This window comes from Delphinapterus leucas, chromosome 2 (assembly GCF_059928025.1).
Source record: "Delphinapterus leucas isolate spDelLeu-1000000601 "Yukka" chromosome 2, BTC_Dleu_Yukka2, whole genome shotgun sequence".
Taxonomy (NCBI): domain Eukaryota; kingdom Metazoa; phylum Chordata; class Mammalia; order Artiodactyla; family Monodontidae; genus Delphinapterus; species Delphinapterus leucas.
Window position 1 is genome coordinate 15,385,879 of NC_143130.1, and position 19,702 is coordinate 15,405,580.

At 35.2% G+C, this 19,702-nt stretch overlaps 1 protein-coding gene across 1 annotated transcript in view; it reads right to left on the bottom strand.

Moving 5' to 3' along the window:
* Positions 1-19,702, bottom strand: part of MALRD1 (MAM and LDL receptor class A domain containing 1) — a 587,465-nt gene that overhangs the window by 143,341 nt on the left and 424,422 nt on the right. The window contains exon 33 of the mRNA XM_089906459.1: positions 7,084-7,241. Within this exon, the coding sequence (XP_089762585.1) occupies positions 7,084-7,241 (158 nt within the window). The remainder of the gene's footprint in view (positions 1-7,083; positions 7,242-19,702) is intronic.

Genomic DNA, 19,702 nt, shown 5'->3' on the forward strand with positions numbered 1-19,702 from the left:
AACGGCTCATTCACAAGTTAATCACCAAAAGCAGCAGCACAGAAGGATTAAATGGTTTGTCACACAGGCAATTATGGAAAAAGAAATACCGAAAGCATCTCCCACACCACCTTACACACACTACACATTTAGGAGGACGATTTAAATAACTGTTACACCAATTTTTTTTTGTTTTTTGCTACATTTGTAATTCAAATCAAATTTATACTGAAAACTACAATATGTAGAACCGGAAATATGCAAAGCACCTTTTAAAGAACCAGATTTCAGTAACTATTGGTAGGAAATAAAAGATGATTTTGAATAATAAAATATGGAAAATAAAATACGCCATAAAAAACCCATCTAGTTCTGAGAGGCAGTGAGCATAGTAATTAAAAGCATATGCTGGAGCCATTTCGTAAATAGCTCTGTGACCTTGAACAAGTTCCTGAAGCTTTCTGCATCTCATTTTCCTCATCTGTTAAAATGTAGGTAATGTCATTACTTGCCTCATGGAAGGTGTGAGGATTAGATCAATCAATACATGTAAACGACTTCAGTGTATGGCATACAGTAACCCTCCACTATTATTCTCGGCTTTTTTCTTTTTTTTCTCTGATCTTACTATCTTCCTAAATATCACATTAAAAGAAAACAAAGCAGAATTCACAAGCATGCGGCCACCTCAATAATGGCTTCCCGAATGGAATATTTACATGCTAAATTCCATAGGTTTTAGCAGAAATCATGTAGCTCTAAAACTCAACTTTAAAATCAAGACCACTTCAACCTGGTGGCTATCTGTTCTGATATATGAACAATAGCCTTCTAGAAGCCCATTTAGATATATTAACCCACCTGTTAACACTGAAAGAAGTTTTAGGAAATAGTTCGTTTTTCCCCCCCCTGAGCAATTAGAAATTTCTATAAATTACAAAAAGTATTAATTATAAAAGTTCACTTCCTTTTTGTATCTTTAAAACATCAGTCTGGAGTAATCAAAGGATATTAGTCATTTGCAGAGACATTCTCTTGTCCTGTGTCAAACTTTACCTCTTTCCATAGATATTAAATAACTCACCTGAGCTAGCATTAAATATCAGAACAAGCCAGAAGCTAGAAAGATGAACTACTGAAACTAAATAATCTCATGGGAAATTAATTGGGTTTCACTTAGGGCTCTTTTGGCAATGTGAATGAGAAAGAGACCAGAACCATTTTAAAGAGTGCTTTTAATTTAATATGTAGGTAGGTAATTGAAAGACAGAAAGAAACTGACCTAGAAAATAAAGTATGTATTAGCATTGTTCCATAATTTGTGAGCCTGTGAATCAAGGGATACTGATGCCTGTATAGCTATCTTATTATTCTGAATATTATTCATTCACTATCCTGAATATTATTCACTTATTATACTACCAGGCTTTCCAGTTCCCGTAAAACATTTCCTCCATCATGCAGCACTCTACTTTACAGGCTGGGATAAAACTGAATTGTTTGGCTTTTTACCCTAAAAAGTAATAGGGACGTCATAACTGAATTTCACTTTGATCTCATCAACTGTATGTCATCTTTGACTGCCCTAGCTTTATATGATGTCCTTCACTAATATACTAATACAATTAAAGTGTGCTTTATTTAGAAAATAATCTTAATATGCCAGTGAAGATCTAAGTCATGTTCATTATTTGTAGCAACTGTTTTCCAGTTTATCCTTATACTCCACTTTAAACCAAGCTATATCTTCTCTGCCGGAGACCCCTGGAAATCATCTTTTAACTTGTCTCCTTGTTTCACTTCCACTTTCTGGCCTCCTCCTACCCCCAGGTCCTGTCCTTTTTCCCCTCAGCAGCCAGACAGATCTTCTAAATTTTCAAATGAGGTGTTATTATCCCTCGATTTTAAACTCTCTGCTATGGACTTAATGAGTCTCCTCAAATTCATATGTTGAAGCCTTCAGTCCCAATGTTTTGGTTTTGGGAGGTAGGATCTTTGGGAGGTTATTAGCTCATGAGGGTGAGGTCCCTGTGAATGAGATTAGTGTCCTTATAAGAAGAGACACAGAGAGATGATCTCCTTCTGACAGGTGAGCACACAGTGAAAAGTCAGGAAGAGGGTTCACAACAGGATCCAAATTGGCCCATACCTTGATCTTGAACTCCTCAACCTCCAGAACTGTGAGACATAAACTTCTGTTGTTTGAGCGATCTAGGCCATGTTAATTTGTTATAGCAGGCTAAGCTAAGAGACTCTCCAATGACTTCCCGTGATTCTTACAATAAAATCTAATCTCTTTACCATCCTTACAAGGCCCTGAAGGAGCTGGTTCCTACCTATCTCTTAGCGTATCTCGCTCTCTTGCTTATTTTGTGCCAGCTATACTGGCCTTCAGATACCTCCCACTTTTGAGCTTTTCCATTAGCTTGTTTCCTCTGCCTAGAACATTCTTACTTCAGTTATTCACAAGAATGGATCTTTCTGGTTTTTCAAATCTAAATTCAAACTTCATATTTTTCAGAGAGACTTTCTTACCATTCAATATAAAATAACTCTCTCAGCAGACCATGAGTAATTATTTATAACAGAAAACAGTTTACTTTGCTCCAGAGTATTGTATCACAAATTGAAGTTTTCCTATTTGTGTTTCTTAAATTTGTTTTCTGTCCGCCCCTACTAAACAGTAAGTTTTTAATAAGTTAATGTAAGGAGGACAAGTTTAAACTGAATGAAGCTCACTCAAAATTTTTCATTGTTTTATCAGTTAATGTCTTCAAAAGATTTGTGTTTTCATTGGGGTGGGCACTTAGACAGGGCTGAGTTAGAAAATATAAACTAACATATTTCAAATAGAGGACCTTTAATATAGGGAATGGGTACCAAGTTTATGGAAGATATGAGAAACTACCAAGGAAATTTTGATTAGCATGTACAGGAAGATTAGTATGTACAGGAAGATGTCTCCAGCCTGAAAACTAGAGGGTCAAAGGGAGGGAGTAGTGAAGCTAAGTTGCTGGAAGGAGATGGCATTTGGCAGGCATCCTTGGTGGGAGCCAGAGCCAGGGAAGCAGGGACTCCCTAGGGGAACTGAGTCACAGATGAGATGCAGCAGAAACTCAGCCAGAGAGACAGAGACAGAGACAGAGATATAGATATAGAGACAGAGAGAGAGAGACAGAGAGAAGGAGAAGAAGAGAGACAGAGAGAGGAGGAAGGCTTGTCTCCTCTTCCTGCCCTCAGATCTTTGGCCAGTACCTTCCGTTGGCCAAACTTATTCAGGAATGCAGACAGCAAAGGACTCGGGAAAGTGTAGGTCTCTGGGATACAGAACAGAGCACAGAAGGGCAAGGAATACATAGCACTTAATACAATTTCATAAAATTTGTGCTGACAAGAAAGCATTCTCTCACAATCTGCAATTTGAAATCTCTTTTAGGAATACCTTGTTATTTTTATGGCCTTATAGATGCTCTATCATGAAACTTCACTGTAGGTATTTTCTTTGCCATATCCTTTCTAAAGGATTTATGTAATCAGTGTAAGAAATAGTTTCAGATTAGTTATAATCTACCATATGCTCCAGAATTGTACTTGCTATTTATTAACTCAAGAAGTCACCTATTTATGGCATATCGTAGAGCAGTGTCTTTCAACCTTTTCAAACATCAAGACCCTTTAGAAATATATATTTTTCTCATTAGAAAGGTAATACATGTTTAATGTAGAAAAATTATAAAATAAGAGTAAAAGTAATGAAAAAAATCTTTTCATTTCACCATCTAGAGGTAATTACTTTTACCATTTTAGTGTCTATCCTTCCATATATTTTTCATATATATATATATATATATATATATATATAATACACACACACACAGATACAGATATTTATTAAATTAATATATAGATATAGATATTCATATGTTAACATATATAAAACTAGATATATTTTTATATGGCATTCTAAAATACATATTTGTTAATTTGGTTACTTTGGTTATTAATGAATCATAAATACTTCTCTTTATCATTAATTATTCATTCATAGAATTAATTTCTCCATAGTATTTCATTGTAAGAGTGAATGTACTATATTTCACCAATTCTTAATATTTGACATACAGGTGGTTTCAAATATTTCCTACTATAAACAACAGTGAGATGAAGAACCTTATAAATAAAACATCAAGCATATCTATCTTTATTTCTTTATAAATATTTATAGATGTAGAATGTTTTGGTAGGTAGTATAAAAATTATAAAGCTTTTAATTTCCAAAATGCTCTTTATAATTGCATATTGATAGCAATGACTATCTATTTCTCCACATCCATGCCCTCAGTGGACATTATCATTTATTTTATTCTTTAAAAATTTCTTTTTAATATGCAAAAGAGGAGGTTCTTCCTCACCACAAATCCAGATAATATTAGTTGGACTTCTGGTTAATTTAGAAAATACATGCACAAAGTTGGGTTCTCAGGCCTTTTGTAAGGAGCTATCTGTCCATCAGACTTGCCAATGCTGTAACTACAGGTTCTTTCAAATGCAACACATCAGTTGAAAAACCCCACCGTAGAAAATGTTGTAAAATGTGACACTGTTATACCCAAATTAGAGATTAAAAGAAAGAATAAACTTGCATGTGAACAAACAGCATGTTGCTGGAAAGCCTTGATTTAAAGGGTAAAAAGAATGGGTTTCCACTTAATTGATTCACTCACATATAAAAATATGGCATACTCAGGAAGTTTTTCAGTCTGGGAATAATTCAAGATTAAAAGCAATAGTTGAGAAAGAGACTTGCCACAGGAACTGTGATCTGTCAGAGACATAAGGATACATTATGAAAACAGTTTCTCCTTGGGTGCCTGTCATACTTAGGAATTTTTCAATAGCAAGTAACAAAAAGAATTTTACTGGCTCAGGTAAAGCAGGCTCCAGGATTTAAACAAAACAGGCACAATTCTGTTTCCTCCTTTTTTTTTTTTAGTCCTATGTCCCTCTGTGTGCTAGCTTCTTTCTCACACAATCTCTCTCCCCATATTGGGAAAGATGGCTTTCAATAGCCCCAGATTTAGCCTACTTCCTTGTGACTTGCAACACAGAAGAAAGAGAGAGCCTCTTATAAACATTGCATCAAATACTGTAAATGACTATGATTGGCCCCACTTGGGTCATCTATGGAGGTGGTAAAAAAAAAAAAAAAAGCCATGGTGACAGTCAAACCTACCAAGACAATCTGGAGTAGGGTAGGGCAATTCCTCTACAAAACCTGGGTGTCAACCTGACTACCATTGGCCTCCACTGTTCTTTCCAGTAGACCTCTCTGAAGGCAGCCCAGAGTATAAAGGCATTGCTACACTTAACTGCTGGCCTCCAGTTAGAAAAACCTGTACTCACCAAAAGCAAGCTATCAGAAATCAAGACTTGAGGCCAACGTTTCCATTTCAAAGGTTATTTGTAGAAGCATGGATTAAAGCAGTGGGCTGTTTAACTAGGTAACTAAACTAGTTGACTGTCTTAGTTCGACTTTAACATTTGAATTTTGGGAGACAAAAACATTCAGTCTATAGCACTGAATGACCAGCTGGTGAAGAGCTAAAGGATATACGGACACTGTTTTTGAATTGAGGAAGCAACATTTTGTTAGAAAGTGACTGGAATCTGCGTGCATTCCATTGAATGGTTCATTGGCCTTTCCATTTCTTATTTGCTTCCGTGTGTAACAAATAACCACTGACTAGTGTCCTCTTCAATTGCAGCATCGATGTTTTAAAATGTCGGTAAAAACAACATGTTACAGAGTCTTTTTTAAGATCAGTAGTTATAAATTACCCCGGACAAAATTTAGCATAAGCAAAAGGCTAATCTACTGAATATTCACACACTGTATGTAAAAACAATGAAAAAAAAAGCAAACTTTTCTCATGATCTACATAGACTCACATGTATTGAAACTGTTAAAAATGAATCTCTTTTTCTGTTGTTTTTACTGGCTTCTCTTTAGGAAAATGGACATTTAAATAGAATCCATATAACTCCACCACTTTCTTTGCATGTTTTTAGTTTTACTTGATAAGAGCTCTCTTTCCTATCAATGGCTAGAATTGATAAGGCCGTTTATTCCTTCTTTCCCTCATGTTTTTCCTTAGACATCTCTGAATGCTGCAGAAAATCTGAGAAACAATGCTGGATAAAGGATGTCAGACCTTTGAAATCAGATTTTTGGCTAGTTGTGCAATCACGGAAAAATTACTAAGTCACTTTGAGTTTCAGTTTCTTTACTAAAAATTTGGGAAAAAGATACTACCTCATCAGGTGAATGTGAGAATTAAAACTGATAACACATATAAAGTTAAAATGAACAGCCAGAAAGATAGGAATCACTTAATAATAGTTGTTATTATTTATAAGGGACAATGTTTGAGATAAAGACAAAAATTCCAAATTGTATTTATCCCAATAATAAATGACTGTATAATTTCAAAGCAATAACACTACATGTTGTGTTCTGATATACAATCTTTTGATTAGAAATTAAGATTTCAAAATTGGTTCCTAACGAATGAAAAGCTCATTCATTGATCTCTCATGCAATAAGAAGTATAAATGCAGCAACTTGTTTCTTTAAAGACATTTGCATTTGGTGCAGATTCTTATATTAGTTAAAAATGAAGCAGGTATGTTGTTTTTAGCGTGAGCTGATATATACTTATAATCTTAAGTGTGCTTTGCTTTTACTGTGTGGAAGAAAATTCTCTCCATTATTATCCCTCTCATCATATTTCTTCATTGTCCCTATCTAAGTTGTTATTAGAAGATATATGTAGAATCTGCCCATAATCTTTTATCTCTAGATAATCTTTTAAATAGCATGAACCATAATTGAGTTCAGGTGGCAGCAGTGAATGACATAAATCTTGAATGAGATTAAGATGAATGACAGCACTGCTTGCCAAAGTCCCATCGCCCCAGAAAGAAAAGAGAAGTTAATAGAATCAGGATGGGTGCTGTCTGACTACCAAAAAAAAAAAAAAAAAATGTTTAAACATATGCTCTGAATATTTCAGTGAAAGACAAATCTCTGTCTTCCTTTTGTACCTTTAATACTCCCATGCTCCTGGGATCGACCATGTAGAACCAGAACCGAACGGTACACATTCCGAGGCTTGCTGGGAAGCTTTGAGAAGTAGTGATTCTTGCAGTGTATCCTTCTTTGGGGCCAGATGAGTTGACATACAGGAAGTGCTGGCCACTACCTTGTAACAGATGAATATATTTTTTATTTAGTGACATATGTGTTATAGCATGAGGCAGAATATATTTAAATCAACTACAGATTTCATTTTTCCCCAAACACACACACACACACACACACACACAGAAAATTAAACACAACTCATTTTCTTTTTCTCAGTTATATATTAATAATATTTAATTCTTTGAACCAATATTAAAAAGAGTGTCACTATGATTATGTGATTCATAAAATTCACCTTGGTATGCGACTTGTGCATAAAGTGATCAAATAGTTGTGTTGACTCTGAAAGTGTATTCCTTTTCTCCTAGTTTGCTCAAACCTGTCTGTCAGTTTCAAATACATAAAATATTTTGTATGCTGCATGTAGAGCAGGTTCAGAGGCTGCTGGGGCTGATTGATATTGTATCTCATTTTTGGTTGTTCTGATTCCCACACTGACCAAAGTAACAGTGAATGGTAGGCAAGAACTGCAAAGTGAAATGTAATTCTTAAAGTCACCACGTTATTTTTCTAAGCAATAGATAACTTTTGTTCTTCTCAACTGCATTAGTATGTGAAAGAGCTCTCCATTTAAACACAATTGGATTTTATTTTTCTGCCGACATCATCAAAATTCATCATAGTCATTATTCCCTCTGTGGCGTTTATTGGGGGAGAATGAAAAAAAAATATATATATATACTTTCTTATGTTAAATATTTATTTGTAGTTCTAAACTAAGGTTATTAACATATTTTCTAATTAAAAGTAATTTTTCCTGTGGTATTTATTATTGTTACTGAGATATATGTTCTTAAATCATAAATTGTGAATTAACAGTATGCCTTTTCCAGAATGTCATATAGTTGGAATCATACAGTACATAGCCTTTTTAGATTAGCTTCTTTCAGTTAGCAATATGTATCATTTAAGGTTCTTCCATGTCTTTCTGTGGCTTGATAGCTCATTTATTTTTATCACTGAATAACATTCCCTTGTATGGATGTACCACAGTTTGCTTATCCATTCACCTATGAAGAACATCTTGGTTTCTTCTAAGCTTTAGCAAATATGAATAAAGCTTATGTAAGCATCAGTGTGTTAAGCTTTTGTGTAGACAGAAGTTTTCAATTCATTTGTGAGTATACCAAGGTACACAACAGCTGGATCTAATAGTAAGACTATGTTTAGTTTTGTATGAAACTGACAACCTGTCTTCCAAAGTTGGCTGTCCCATTTGTCAGTTCCATCAGCAATGAATGAGAGTTCCTGTTTCTTCTCATTCTCATCCACATTTGGTGTTATCAGTGATTTGGATTTAGCTGTTGCGATAGCCAATACTTATTGGTGCTCTCTCTTGAGGGCAGGTCTTGTTATTAAGAACACACTGCTCTGGGTAAATTTCAAAATGGCTACTTTTCCCCTCCACCAGCTCAAAGCAGAGAGGAGGTCTCTCTATCTTCACTGTGAGAAATGGCAGGACTACTGAAGTTAAAACTTACACAAGTGTGGAGCCCCCGACACTGAATCCCCTGGGATTTTTTAATCTCTCAAATGTGTGCACATTGAGCCTGCAACAATTCATCAGTTATAGTTTAGGATTTCCTACCCCAGTTCTGATTCCTGCAGAGGTTTCTCTTCGTGAGCTTCTGCTCCAGGAAGCTGTGATTCTGTTTCTCCTGTTTGTCTCCAATTTGGAGGCAGTGGTTTGCCTTTGACCTCAATTCTCTAACAGATCAGGAAGAGTTGTTGACTTTTAGTTTATTCAGCTTTTTGTCTTGTTATGCGGATGGGAATAATGACTTCCAAATGACTTACATGACAGATGAGAAACTGAAAGTGACTTGTATCTATTTTTAAAAAAATGTTCCTTACTGAAAATATTTCTCTCTGCTAAGAACCCTTATCATGTCTGGCAAAATAAAGAAAAAAATCTTAATCAAGAAAAATACCCAAGGAACATGACATGTGAATTATTATAAATCTATATATAGATTTTCCTCAATATAAAAGAGTGGTAGTGGAAATAATTTGAAACGTTGAAAAGTCTCCCTATCGCATCAGTGAACAGTCTTCTATCTTCATTGTCCTATGAAATATATTTTATGTGCTAGCAAATATTGGATTAGGAAAATTGTACACACTATTTTAATTCAGCAATGAAACAGTTTTCTAAGTTTTCTTTCACATTTCTTTGCAAGGATGTCACTTGTTTGGAAAATGAAGACATATATGTGGCATGCACAACCAAGATACACCTACACTCCATCTGTCAAACCTACCAAGAACCATGGCTTATTCATTAAGAACATGCATTCTTTAAACCCATGTTATTTCTAAAAATTTAATTTAATTAATTTATTTTTTATACAGCAGGTTCTTATTAGTTACCTATTTTATACATATTAGTGTATATATGTCAATCCCAATCGCCCAATTCATCACACCACCACCACCACCCCCGTCACCTTCCCCCCCTTGTAAACCCACGCTATTTTGATTAAACAAGATCATCTAAGTTTTCCTTCATCTGATTACTTTTTACACTCTTGATGACTTCCAGTACATTTAGACTACACTTTATGGAACATGCTTCAAAACATTACCCTGAATGAGGAAATATAATACAATTAGCTATAATAATTACTTTTTTATATAGTTAAGACTTTATTGAAAATATGGAATCTATTCAACCTATACTGGATGTAAAGAAAGAGCCTTGATCTAGTTCCAAATAAGGTAGATTAATGTTAACTATGTTTGTATGAAACCATTCCACATTTAGTAGCTCAGCTCTTAAATAGTATGGCATACATAATGAGACTGATGAACTTCTAACGCAAAAGCAGATTATGTTTAATTCAGACAGCAAATATGTTTCATTCAATGCTTTACTGCTAACCTGATGCTGAAGGTCAAATGTTTAGGGCAGTGGGAAAAAAGTAATTGTGCTCACTGACACAAATTTAATCTGTTTTACAAAGTTAGGAATTCTCCCAATACCTTTTTCACAGCAGCCCAGGTGGGGAGCAATACTGCAGTTTTGTTTATTAAGTATTTAAGTCCAAAGAACTTAATGCTTCCTGGTATTCCAACAATATTACAGGCATTTAAAAACTAAAACATACAAACTGAAAACAAATTATTTCATTCTTAATTAGCCACAGTTACTTTCTATTGGAATGTGTGCCTACTGGGCACACATTCTTAAACCTTGAAATCAGATCGAAAACCCTCACCTTCATTCCCTATTTCACATTTATCTTCCCCAGTACTTACTTTTTCTTACAGCGACTACTGAAAAGCAGTTTAGCAAAGATACATCACTGAAAAGAACGTGGGACAATCTGATGTTTGTATTTTAGGGCTATATCATGGAACTCAGTGTAGAAAAAAAACAGCAAAAAAACTATAGTTCACTGGGGATGATAATTATCCATCATTTCACTGCAGTATACTTATTTCAGTACAAGACAAACAATGTTATATACGGCGTAACATTAAAGTTAGCAAAGTTAGGGGACTCGGGGTGAGTTTCCAAAGCACACCCCTCCTGGCCTTTTCTGATTTGCATATTCAATTTTGGTCTTACAAAATCCCACAGTCAAACACAAAAATTAGAAAGTCAATTCCTGTGTGATGTATTAGTGCGTGTAAATGTAAAGTTTTATCCATTAAAAAATTTAAGATTGCAAGACCGTGCATGGCAATTTAGAAGCCACCATTGCAAATTTGGTCTTTGGGGATTTTAAATTCTAGAACTCAAGCATCTGTAAGTCTGACTTTGTAAGTGGAATAGACTTGTTGCAATGTCATATTTTTTCTGGAGAATCATCAAGGTGAAAAGTTGCTTAGCCTCTTAAAATTATTAATAGAAATTTATGAATTATCCAGGAACTATGTACTGTATCACAAAATTATAAAACCTTACATTAAATTATATTTTCAGAAATAGACTTGTTCTTTATCTAGCAAGCTCAGACTAGACCCACTTTCGAACATTTATAAACTTTTAGTTGCTTCATTGAGAATTACCTATTTATAGGTAAATTACCTATTTCTATCTAGCAAAATCCTTGGGGAAGGTCAAGGGGAATCTAGCCTCCCACACAAAGTTCAGAACTTGTTAAAGCAGATAATAAAACTGAAAAGTCTCAGCTGCCACAACATAGTTAGAATTTAATGATAAATCATTAAACCAGCTTTATTTAAATGTAACTATATGGAATGATCAACAACATTCATTCGCGGGACAGATTTCTACAGAAGCGGAATTTTTTGTTTGTTGGTTTGAGTTTGGACTGTTTCACAGCTTTCTACTGGGCGTTTAAAATGTTACTTAACTCTCATATATTAGACAGTATGCATTCAATTAAGTTTGGAAAATCTATCATACTTTAATTAAACACTACTAGATGTAATACTCTAGAACATAGGCATTCACTAAATATTGTCTGAATTTTACCTCTCCCCATACTTTCTGCCTCCTGCTATTTTCTGTAAATTTTCAGATTAATACTTCAATTTTGCTTGTACATGTGTAATGATTACAAGTTCTTAAGATTCTTAGGGTATAGCTTTTATATTTCACATCTTAATTAGTTAAAATAAGAACTGGATAGAAATTTCTCATTAATGTTCAATTTTTTACCTTAAAAACTTTAAAGAATTGGACATGTTTTCAAAAATTGACTTAGTGTCAAATAGGGCAAATTCAGCATCAAAGTGTACTTTGTTCATATCACTACTGTTTCTTGACATTAGAGGCCAAAATATATTAGCCACATTCAGAATCCATCACCATGCTTCATGGACATTCTTTATTAACTTTGGTGTCTGTAGAGAGTAAAGATTCTAATTTGTCTTTTAGATGTTATTAGCTACAATCTTGAGTTTTCAAAAATGTTTCATTGAGTTATTATGCCATAAGGTAATAAATTTGACATGTCTTCTTAAAATAGACAGTTAATACTTTTAAAAGAAAGCTGTATTTTTAAAGCTCCAGTGCCCTCAGCAGAATCATACTCGTTTGCCCTAGGGTCAAATCATAAAAGACAATTTCCCACTTCAAGTGATCTGAATTCATTCCCTGTTTTAAATTGTAGGCAATTTTCATCTTTTTTTTTTCTTTTTCATAAAATAAAGCTGCCTAATGTTTTTTTTTTTTAAATGCGATGCAATATGTCTCTCAAGATAGCAAATTCTCCCTTCCTCAGAGTCAGACTTACTTAGCTGGGCTCTACATTCTCTATAATTTCTACCTGTCTCTCACTCTAAAATAGAAGGGTGCATAATGACTATCAGTTGAAATGCCCTCAATCTCTTTTTTTACTTTCATTCCCCCGCCCCCAGATTTTCAAGGTGCCGGCTATTTGCATCTGCAAGTTTTACAGCCTGTGAAATGTAAACATACTCAGAGAACAAAAGTTTCCTCAAAGTTGTCAAAATGGCAACCACAGATGCAGCGCCTCTCAAGTCAAATGAAATTTTCTCATAGTATTTGATAGACATTGTCTGTCATTATATCACTTCTGTTTGCTTTTTGTAGAGCTGTGTAATGAATAGATTTGGCATTTCTTTATTTTTACCCTTTCCAACAGTTTATTCTCAGACATTATTCTCTTGAGAGTCATTATTACCTATTTTTTAAAACATGTTTTTCAGCTGACTGTCTCATTTCAGTACTATTTACTATTATCACATTTGGTGCTGCAAGTTTTTCCCCTCAGTATGCAATGTTCTGATATAAAAGTGAAGCTTCTAGTTGTGACATGCCAACACAGGGTAGATTCATCTTATTTTGAAAGCTTCTAATTTGCTCAGAAGCAAGAATGTCTCAACCACACGAAGATGAAATATGAATGGAATTGGCTGGTTCTTCCTATAAGTCTAGGAATTTCAAAGGACTCTGTAGTTCTTAATCCTTATACTAAAAGAACACTGAACAACATCTTTAGTTGTCTTTTCTTGTCAAGATGCCTTTGGAAACATTACTGGCTTAACAGCATTTCTGTAACGATTTCATTTGCCAAGTTGAGATTAAAAAGTAAAATAAAAATATAAATCATAAACCCTTTTCTTTAGGTAAGTGAGATATGGTAAGAACTTTGATTTTGTTTGATCCATTGTATGGAAAGCAAATAAGAAGAGAATATTTATTTTTATGGAAACAGAAAACAGGATTATCATATTCTTTTAATAAATAAACAGCAGAAGCTGTGGGCTGGATTTTCCACTAGTTAAGTCTGCAGGTACTGGAGGCTTTGACTCACATCCTGACTCTTCCACTTATTAGGTATGTGACCTTGGGCAGCCTATTTAAATTCTCCAGGACTCAGAAGCAATAAGATCATTATAGTAGATACTTTAACCTCATGGGGTTGCAGTAAAGATTAAACGATACACTACATGTAATGTGCTTAGAACACAGCTGCAAATTATTGTTACTCTCATGAAAAATTTAAAGAATAGATATAAATGTGATTTTAGCAGTGGAAATAATCATTTAAGAATTGATTAAATAATCAATCACAAGTTACTGATTGGATAACTATTATATAGAAGATACCATGTCTTGCATTTGGATGTTAAGGAGATGGACAAGTTATGACTGGGAAAATATGAAACATACCCAAAAGACTCTAAGAAAAAAAGCTAACAATGTGTACTATTTAGTAGATAAGCTCTGGGTCAGACTAGCTGGGTTCTAATCCAAACTCTGATACTTGTGAGCTTTATGACTTTGGGCGAAACACTAAATTCCCGCTGTCTCTCATATTCATCATCTATCAAATGGGGATGATAATAATAATAATGATATACAGCTCATCAGGGTTACTGTGAGCATATAATACCAAGGACTGATGTAGATCATAATTGCTATGCAGTTCAACAGATAAAAGATGGCTTATATTTGGTGGATATGGAAAGACTTCATAAAAGATAGTAGATTATATTAGTATATTAAAGAATACAGTGGAGATGAAGTAGGCAAAGAAGGTTGTATATGAGTGGGAAAAGATTATTCTAAAAAAAAAAATGGGGGAAGACTTCTGGTTTCCAGTCCAGCATGTAAGGAGCTTCGAAAGCATCAGTTTCATCTTCACAGCAACAAAAACTCAAAAAACTCTTCTTAGATCCTTCAGAAAATAGAGATCACAGGGGAAACTGCCGCCCCAAAACTGAAGAGACAACAGGCAGATATAGACAGTGACAACTTAGCAAAGCAGAAACTTGGGGAAAGGAACGGTGGCTGGAGCCTGTACTGGGTGAGGAAAAGGTAAACTGTAATTAACAAATTGCTGGAGGCTCAGTGTGGGAAAGCTGGAGGGATATGAACTCTAGGGGGACCAGTCTTAGGGGCACCCCAACAATGTTACCTCCAGGAGCCCTGCCAAGTTCTCACGGTGAAGACTGGAGAGAAAAATCTCCTCTGCTTCTTACAGGGAGAGGGGAAAAAGTAGCCAGTTGGAAGTGTGCCTAATTTTCTTGGCAAATTCTAGATTTCCTATCTCACCTAAGGGGTCTGGGGTGGGGTCGGGTAGGGTGAGAGTAGTCACAGGGAAAGGACACAGACTCACTAGAAGACTGAGCTCAAACCATAGGATTGTAGAAAGCTTCCGTTCCCCTGACCTTACACTCAGCACCTGTCCACCCCATCATCACATCCGTAGGGCTCCTACATACTAACAGGGAACTGTACTGAAAGAGCATCATCCCTCAGACCTTATTTAAGAAGTTTGGGACATGAAGATACAAGGGAGACAAAAACAAGGACACCAGAGGAAACTTTATCTTCTGTCATCTACAGCTGCAATAACTAGTAAACACAACCTTACTCCTAGCCAGATAAACAGAAAACCTTATACTACAGGCCTGCTTACCTTGATTCCTTCAAACCAATTCATCATGTTCACCATTGACACAAAATTACAGGTCATACTAAAAAAATGATATGGCCCAAAGTTGACATTTATAATACCCAAAGCATGTTTGAGGGACAAGAACACAGTTTATAGAAGAATAATAGATGAAATCAGAAATGCAATTTGGGAAAGAACATAGGAAGACTTTAAAGCCAATTAAAAGGCAATGAAGAGCTTCTGATGATTTGGAGACCAGGCGTCATTATTTAGGGATATTAACCCTGCATCAATGTGAAGAGTGGCCTGGTTTAGGAGAATATTTGCATGGAGATGAGTTGCCTTGACATGTGCAATAGCCCAGGAGTTAACTAAGATGACAGAGGTGGAGATGCAAAGAAAGAAAAGGATATAAGTTGAGAATGAAGAGGTGACAATTTGCAATTCAGAGAGAATTAACTGTGTTGATGATAATGTCAATAACCGAAATAATAAAATCAGGAGTAGGAGATTCTTTCTTTCTTCTTTTTTTTTAAACATCTTTATTGGAGTATAATTGCTTTACAATGGTGTGTTAGTTTCTGCTCTGTAACAAAGTGAATCAGCTATACATATACATATATCCCCATATCTCCTCCCTCTTGTGTCTCACTCCCACCCTCCCTATCCCACCCCTGTAAATGGTCACAAAGCACTGAGCTGATCTCCCTGTGCTGTGCAGCTGCTTCCCACTAGCTATCTATTTTACATTTGGTAGTGTATATATGTCCATGCCACTCTCTTACTTCGTCCCAGCTTACCCTTCCCCCTCCCTGTGCCCTCAAGTCCATTCTCTACATCTGAGTCTTTATTCCTGTCCTGCCCCTAGGTTCTTCAGAACTATTTTTTTTTTATATTCCATATATATGTTTGCATACGGTATTTGTTTTTCTCTTTCTGACTTACTTCACTCTGTATGACAGACTCTAGGTCCATCTACCTCACTACAAATAACTCAATTTCATTTATTTTATGGGAGATTCTTTCTTAAAGGAAGGTAAGTATGAGTCTGAATATGTGACTTGGAGATACTGGCAATTGAAAATATGGGACGAGGTTGTGGAAATAAGGGCTACATAAATGCAGGAATGAGCAAATTTTGAGCACTGAGAGAATAAAACCTCTAAGTAAGCAAAATATGTAGGAAAAGACATAAAAAGGTCAAAGTCAGAATATTGGGTGAGGCTCACAATTAGGTCTTAGAAGGAGAAAGAAAAAGCACAAAATATGAATATAACATTAGGGGAAAAATCACAGTCCTCTGTACTGAAAACACAGATGAACACTTCAAGAAGGTGTGGATTGATCAAATGCAGCATTAGAAGAATAAGGTCATTATGATTATGAAATCAATAAAGTCCTCAAAGACAGCCAGAATACAAGCTCCATGAGGGTCAGGAATGTATCTGATAAACAATTATCTCTACAGTTTTACACTGGTGACCAAAAGTCAGTGACCAATAATTATATGCTGAAGAAATAATATTTTTTGCAGAAGACAGATTGTAGAGAGTCAAAGAAGATATGTGTAGTGAGGTAGGGGATACAAACAATGTGTGGGAAATGGTAATTGGAGATTAAAACAATAAAAAACAATAATACTTAGATGGGAAACAAAGTTAAGGTTAGGTAGTTAGGTATTTCATTTTGTTTGTTTTTTAAGGTAAGAGAATTGTGATGCTTGAAGACACAAAGTAGTGATAAAGAGGCAATTTAAGGACACACAAAAAAGGAAGTAAATACAAGGAGGCAAGGTTCTGAGAAGATAGAAAGGGATAAGCTTAATCGTTCATTATTTTATCGAGAAATAAAGTCTGTAAATAAAGATGCATTTAGTAAATTCCTTTTAGAGAAACTATGATTCCTGGATACTTGTAAAATGATAACTAACCTGAAAGATTTTCAGATTATTTATTCAGGGTTTAATCTTGCCCTACAGGATTCTAAAAGAATTGCTTCATTCACATGGTTTTCACTGAACACCATGTCTCACAGATGATAATACCTCCTGGCATTTCAAGAAAAAGAAAGCATCATCTGGGTCCTACCTGAAACAATTATTAAGTATTCCTGGAAGTATTTTAAGTGAACACAGACAAAACTAAGACAAAGAAAAGAAAAACAGAAATTAAGATTTTGTTTCTCCCCAGAGGCAGAAAAACGTGATATAAATTGGTTGGGGTATTGATTCAAATGGTACATGTGGGGACTTCCCTGGTGGCGCCGTGGTTAAGAATCTCCCTGCCAATGAAGGGGACACAGGTTCGAGCCCTGGTCTGGGAAGATCCCACATGCCGCAGAACAACTAAGCCCGTGCGCCACAACTACTGAGCTTGTGCTCTAGAGCCCACGTGCCACAACTACTGAAGCCTGCGCACCTAGAGCCGTGCTTCGCAACAAGAGAAGCCCACGCACCACAATGAAGAGTAGCTCCGCTCGCTGCAATTAGAGAAAGCCCACACACAGCAACAGACCCAACGCAGCCATAAATAAAATAAATAAATAAAACACAAATGGTACATGTGGATGATTGGTAGTGGTTCAAGGTTTGACACCAGCATTGCTTTTTGCCAACAAAATGGAAATCACTGTCAGATCATGAGAGCTTAAGACACATAGAGGACTTATAGATGATCTGGGCTTGTTCTTGCTATCTAAACATCACCAAAGTCAAGTTTACCCTTTGTCTCTGAGTAAAATAAGGAAAAGAGGAATAACCCTGGCTTAACCACTCATTTCATGAAGAGAACTACCCTTGTTTTCTCACTTCATGAAGATGAAGTGAGAAAGAGAATTGCCTTTATTCTAACTCTGGCTGACAAACAAATGATGAGTGTCATTCATTGCCTTTTTGCAATGGTTTAGAGAAATCTAAACCTGCAAGACACATTCTGAGATTTATAAGCCAAAAAAGTCTCCTGTTTTTTTTCCTTGGCATTGCTGTATATTTGGAGTGGAATGTTTGTAGTTCTAAAAAGTAACACAAGACAAAGAGAGTAGAAATGATACTGAACTGTGGTAAGAAAATGGCAACTAGAGTAAATGAGAAATATAGAAAAAAATACTTGTTTGCTTTGAGCTATTTTATACTGATAAAATGCCATCTTCCAACATTTTTTGTGTTTTAGAAGAGAAACTACTGAGTATTCTTCACTTATCTGATCATCACATTTTACATTTCAGTAAGTTTTGAGAATGTCATGTTAAGCCTTCGAGACTAAGGTTTACAAATGTAGGCTTTTGCTTTAGAGAGACATGGGTCCCAGTGCTGGATTCCACAAGTGTCTTCTGTGTGGCTGGGGGCAAGTTATTTATTCTCTCTGTGCACCCATTTCCTCTGCTGTAAAACTTCAAGGTATTGTGAGGATTAAACAAGAAAGCCAGAAGAAAGCCAGGGACCTGGTGATCGGCACTCAGTGAATACCAGCTACATAGACACAATTTTTGACAAGACTTGTTCTATTTAGTTACATTTAACAATTATCAATTTTTAGTAGTAAAAAGAAATAAATGATAACAATAAAAAACCTCTCTTCATCTGTACTGTATGAAAGTAGACTCTTTAGTACTCTTTCATTCTAAAGTATATAATTACTGAACTAATACATTTTTAGAAAATATCAGAGCCAAACTACTTTTACAAGATGATATTAAAGGTTACCAAAAGTTATAATAAAGTCAGAAAAATATGTTATGCTATTTATTATTACTCATTTTATCCTAATATTCTATGTCTCCTTTTACCTAATGCTTATATGTTTTGGGGGCAACACAGGAGAAAAGTAAAGGGGAAAGAAAAAGGAGGTACAAATAGCAGGAAATGAGAAAAAAATACTAATATTCATAATTTACATACATTGTATAATGCATAACTTGAGCATAAAGAAAAAATATTGACAATGAAAGAAAGTTAGAATAACTACATATTTTGTAGTTATGCTAAACATAAAGGGACCTGTCTAGGCCAAGTCAAAGAAACAGCTCTAAAATTAAGTAGAACAGAGAAAGCTTTCAAAACAGTCTGAGATAAATTCAGAGATCCCACATGATACCAGATCCAATTATGGGATAATGCTGTCTAATTCATTGTTAAAGCAGAGCATCCAAAGGAAATCAATTTCTATGACCAGTAAAGGCCCAGGTGGCCGCGCTGGCCATGCTGATGATCATAGTTGTGGTGATGGCTGTAGTGGTGGTGGTGTTTGAGATTCATGATGCAGTGATTGCCACTATTTTCAACTCAATTCTGTAGTAAGACAAAGTTCTTCCTATCCAAGAAGCTTCAGAATATGGCTGTCTAGTTGTGAAACAACTAAATATCGTAAGGAAAGCATCATTCTACAACAAAAATTATTGCATTATATAGTACTTAAGAAAAAAATTTAAGGTGATTACTTGAAAATGTAGGTCCTATAAGAATTAATACACAACATATACATACAGATCTGGGATCGTTTTGTATAGTGAGTTATGTAGACAAGACCTGTCATCATAGGGATGTTATCACACAGTCATAAACTCTTGTCTAACTGGTATTTCCCAACTCTGTAATTTCATAAAAACAATAGACTATCGACTT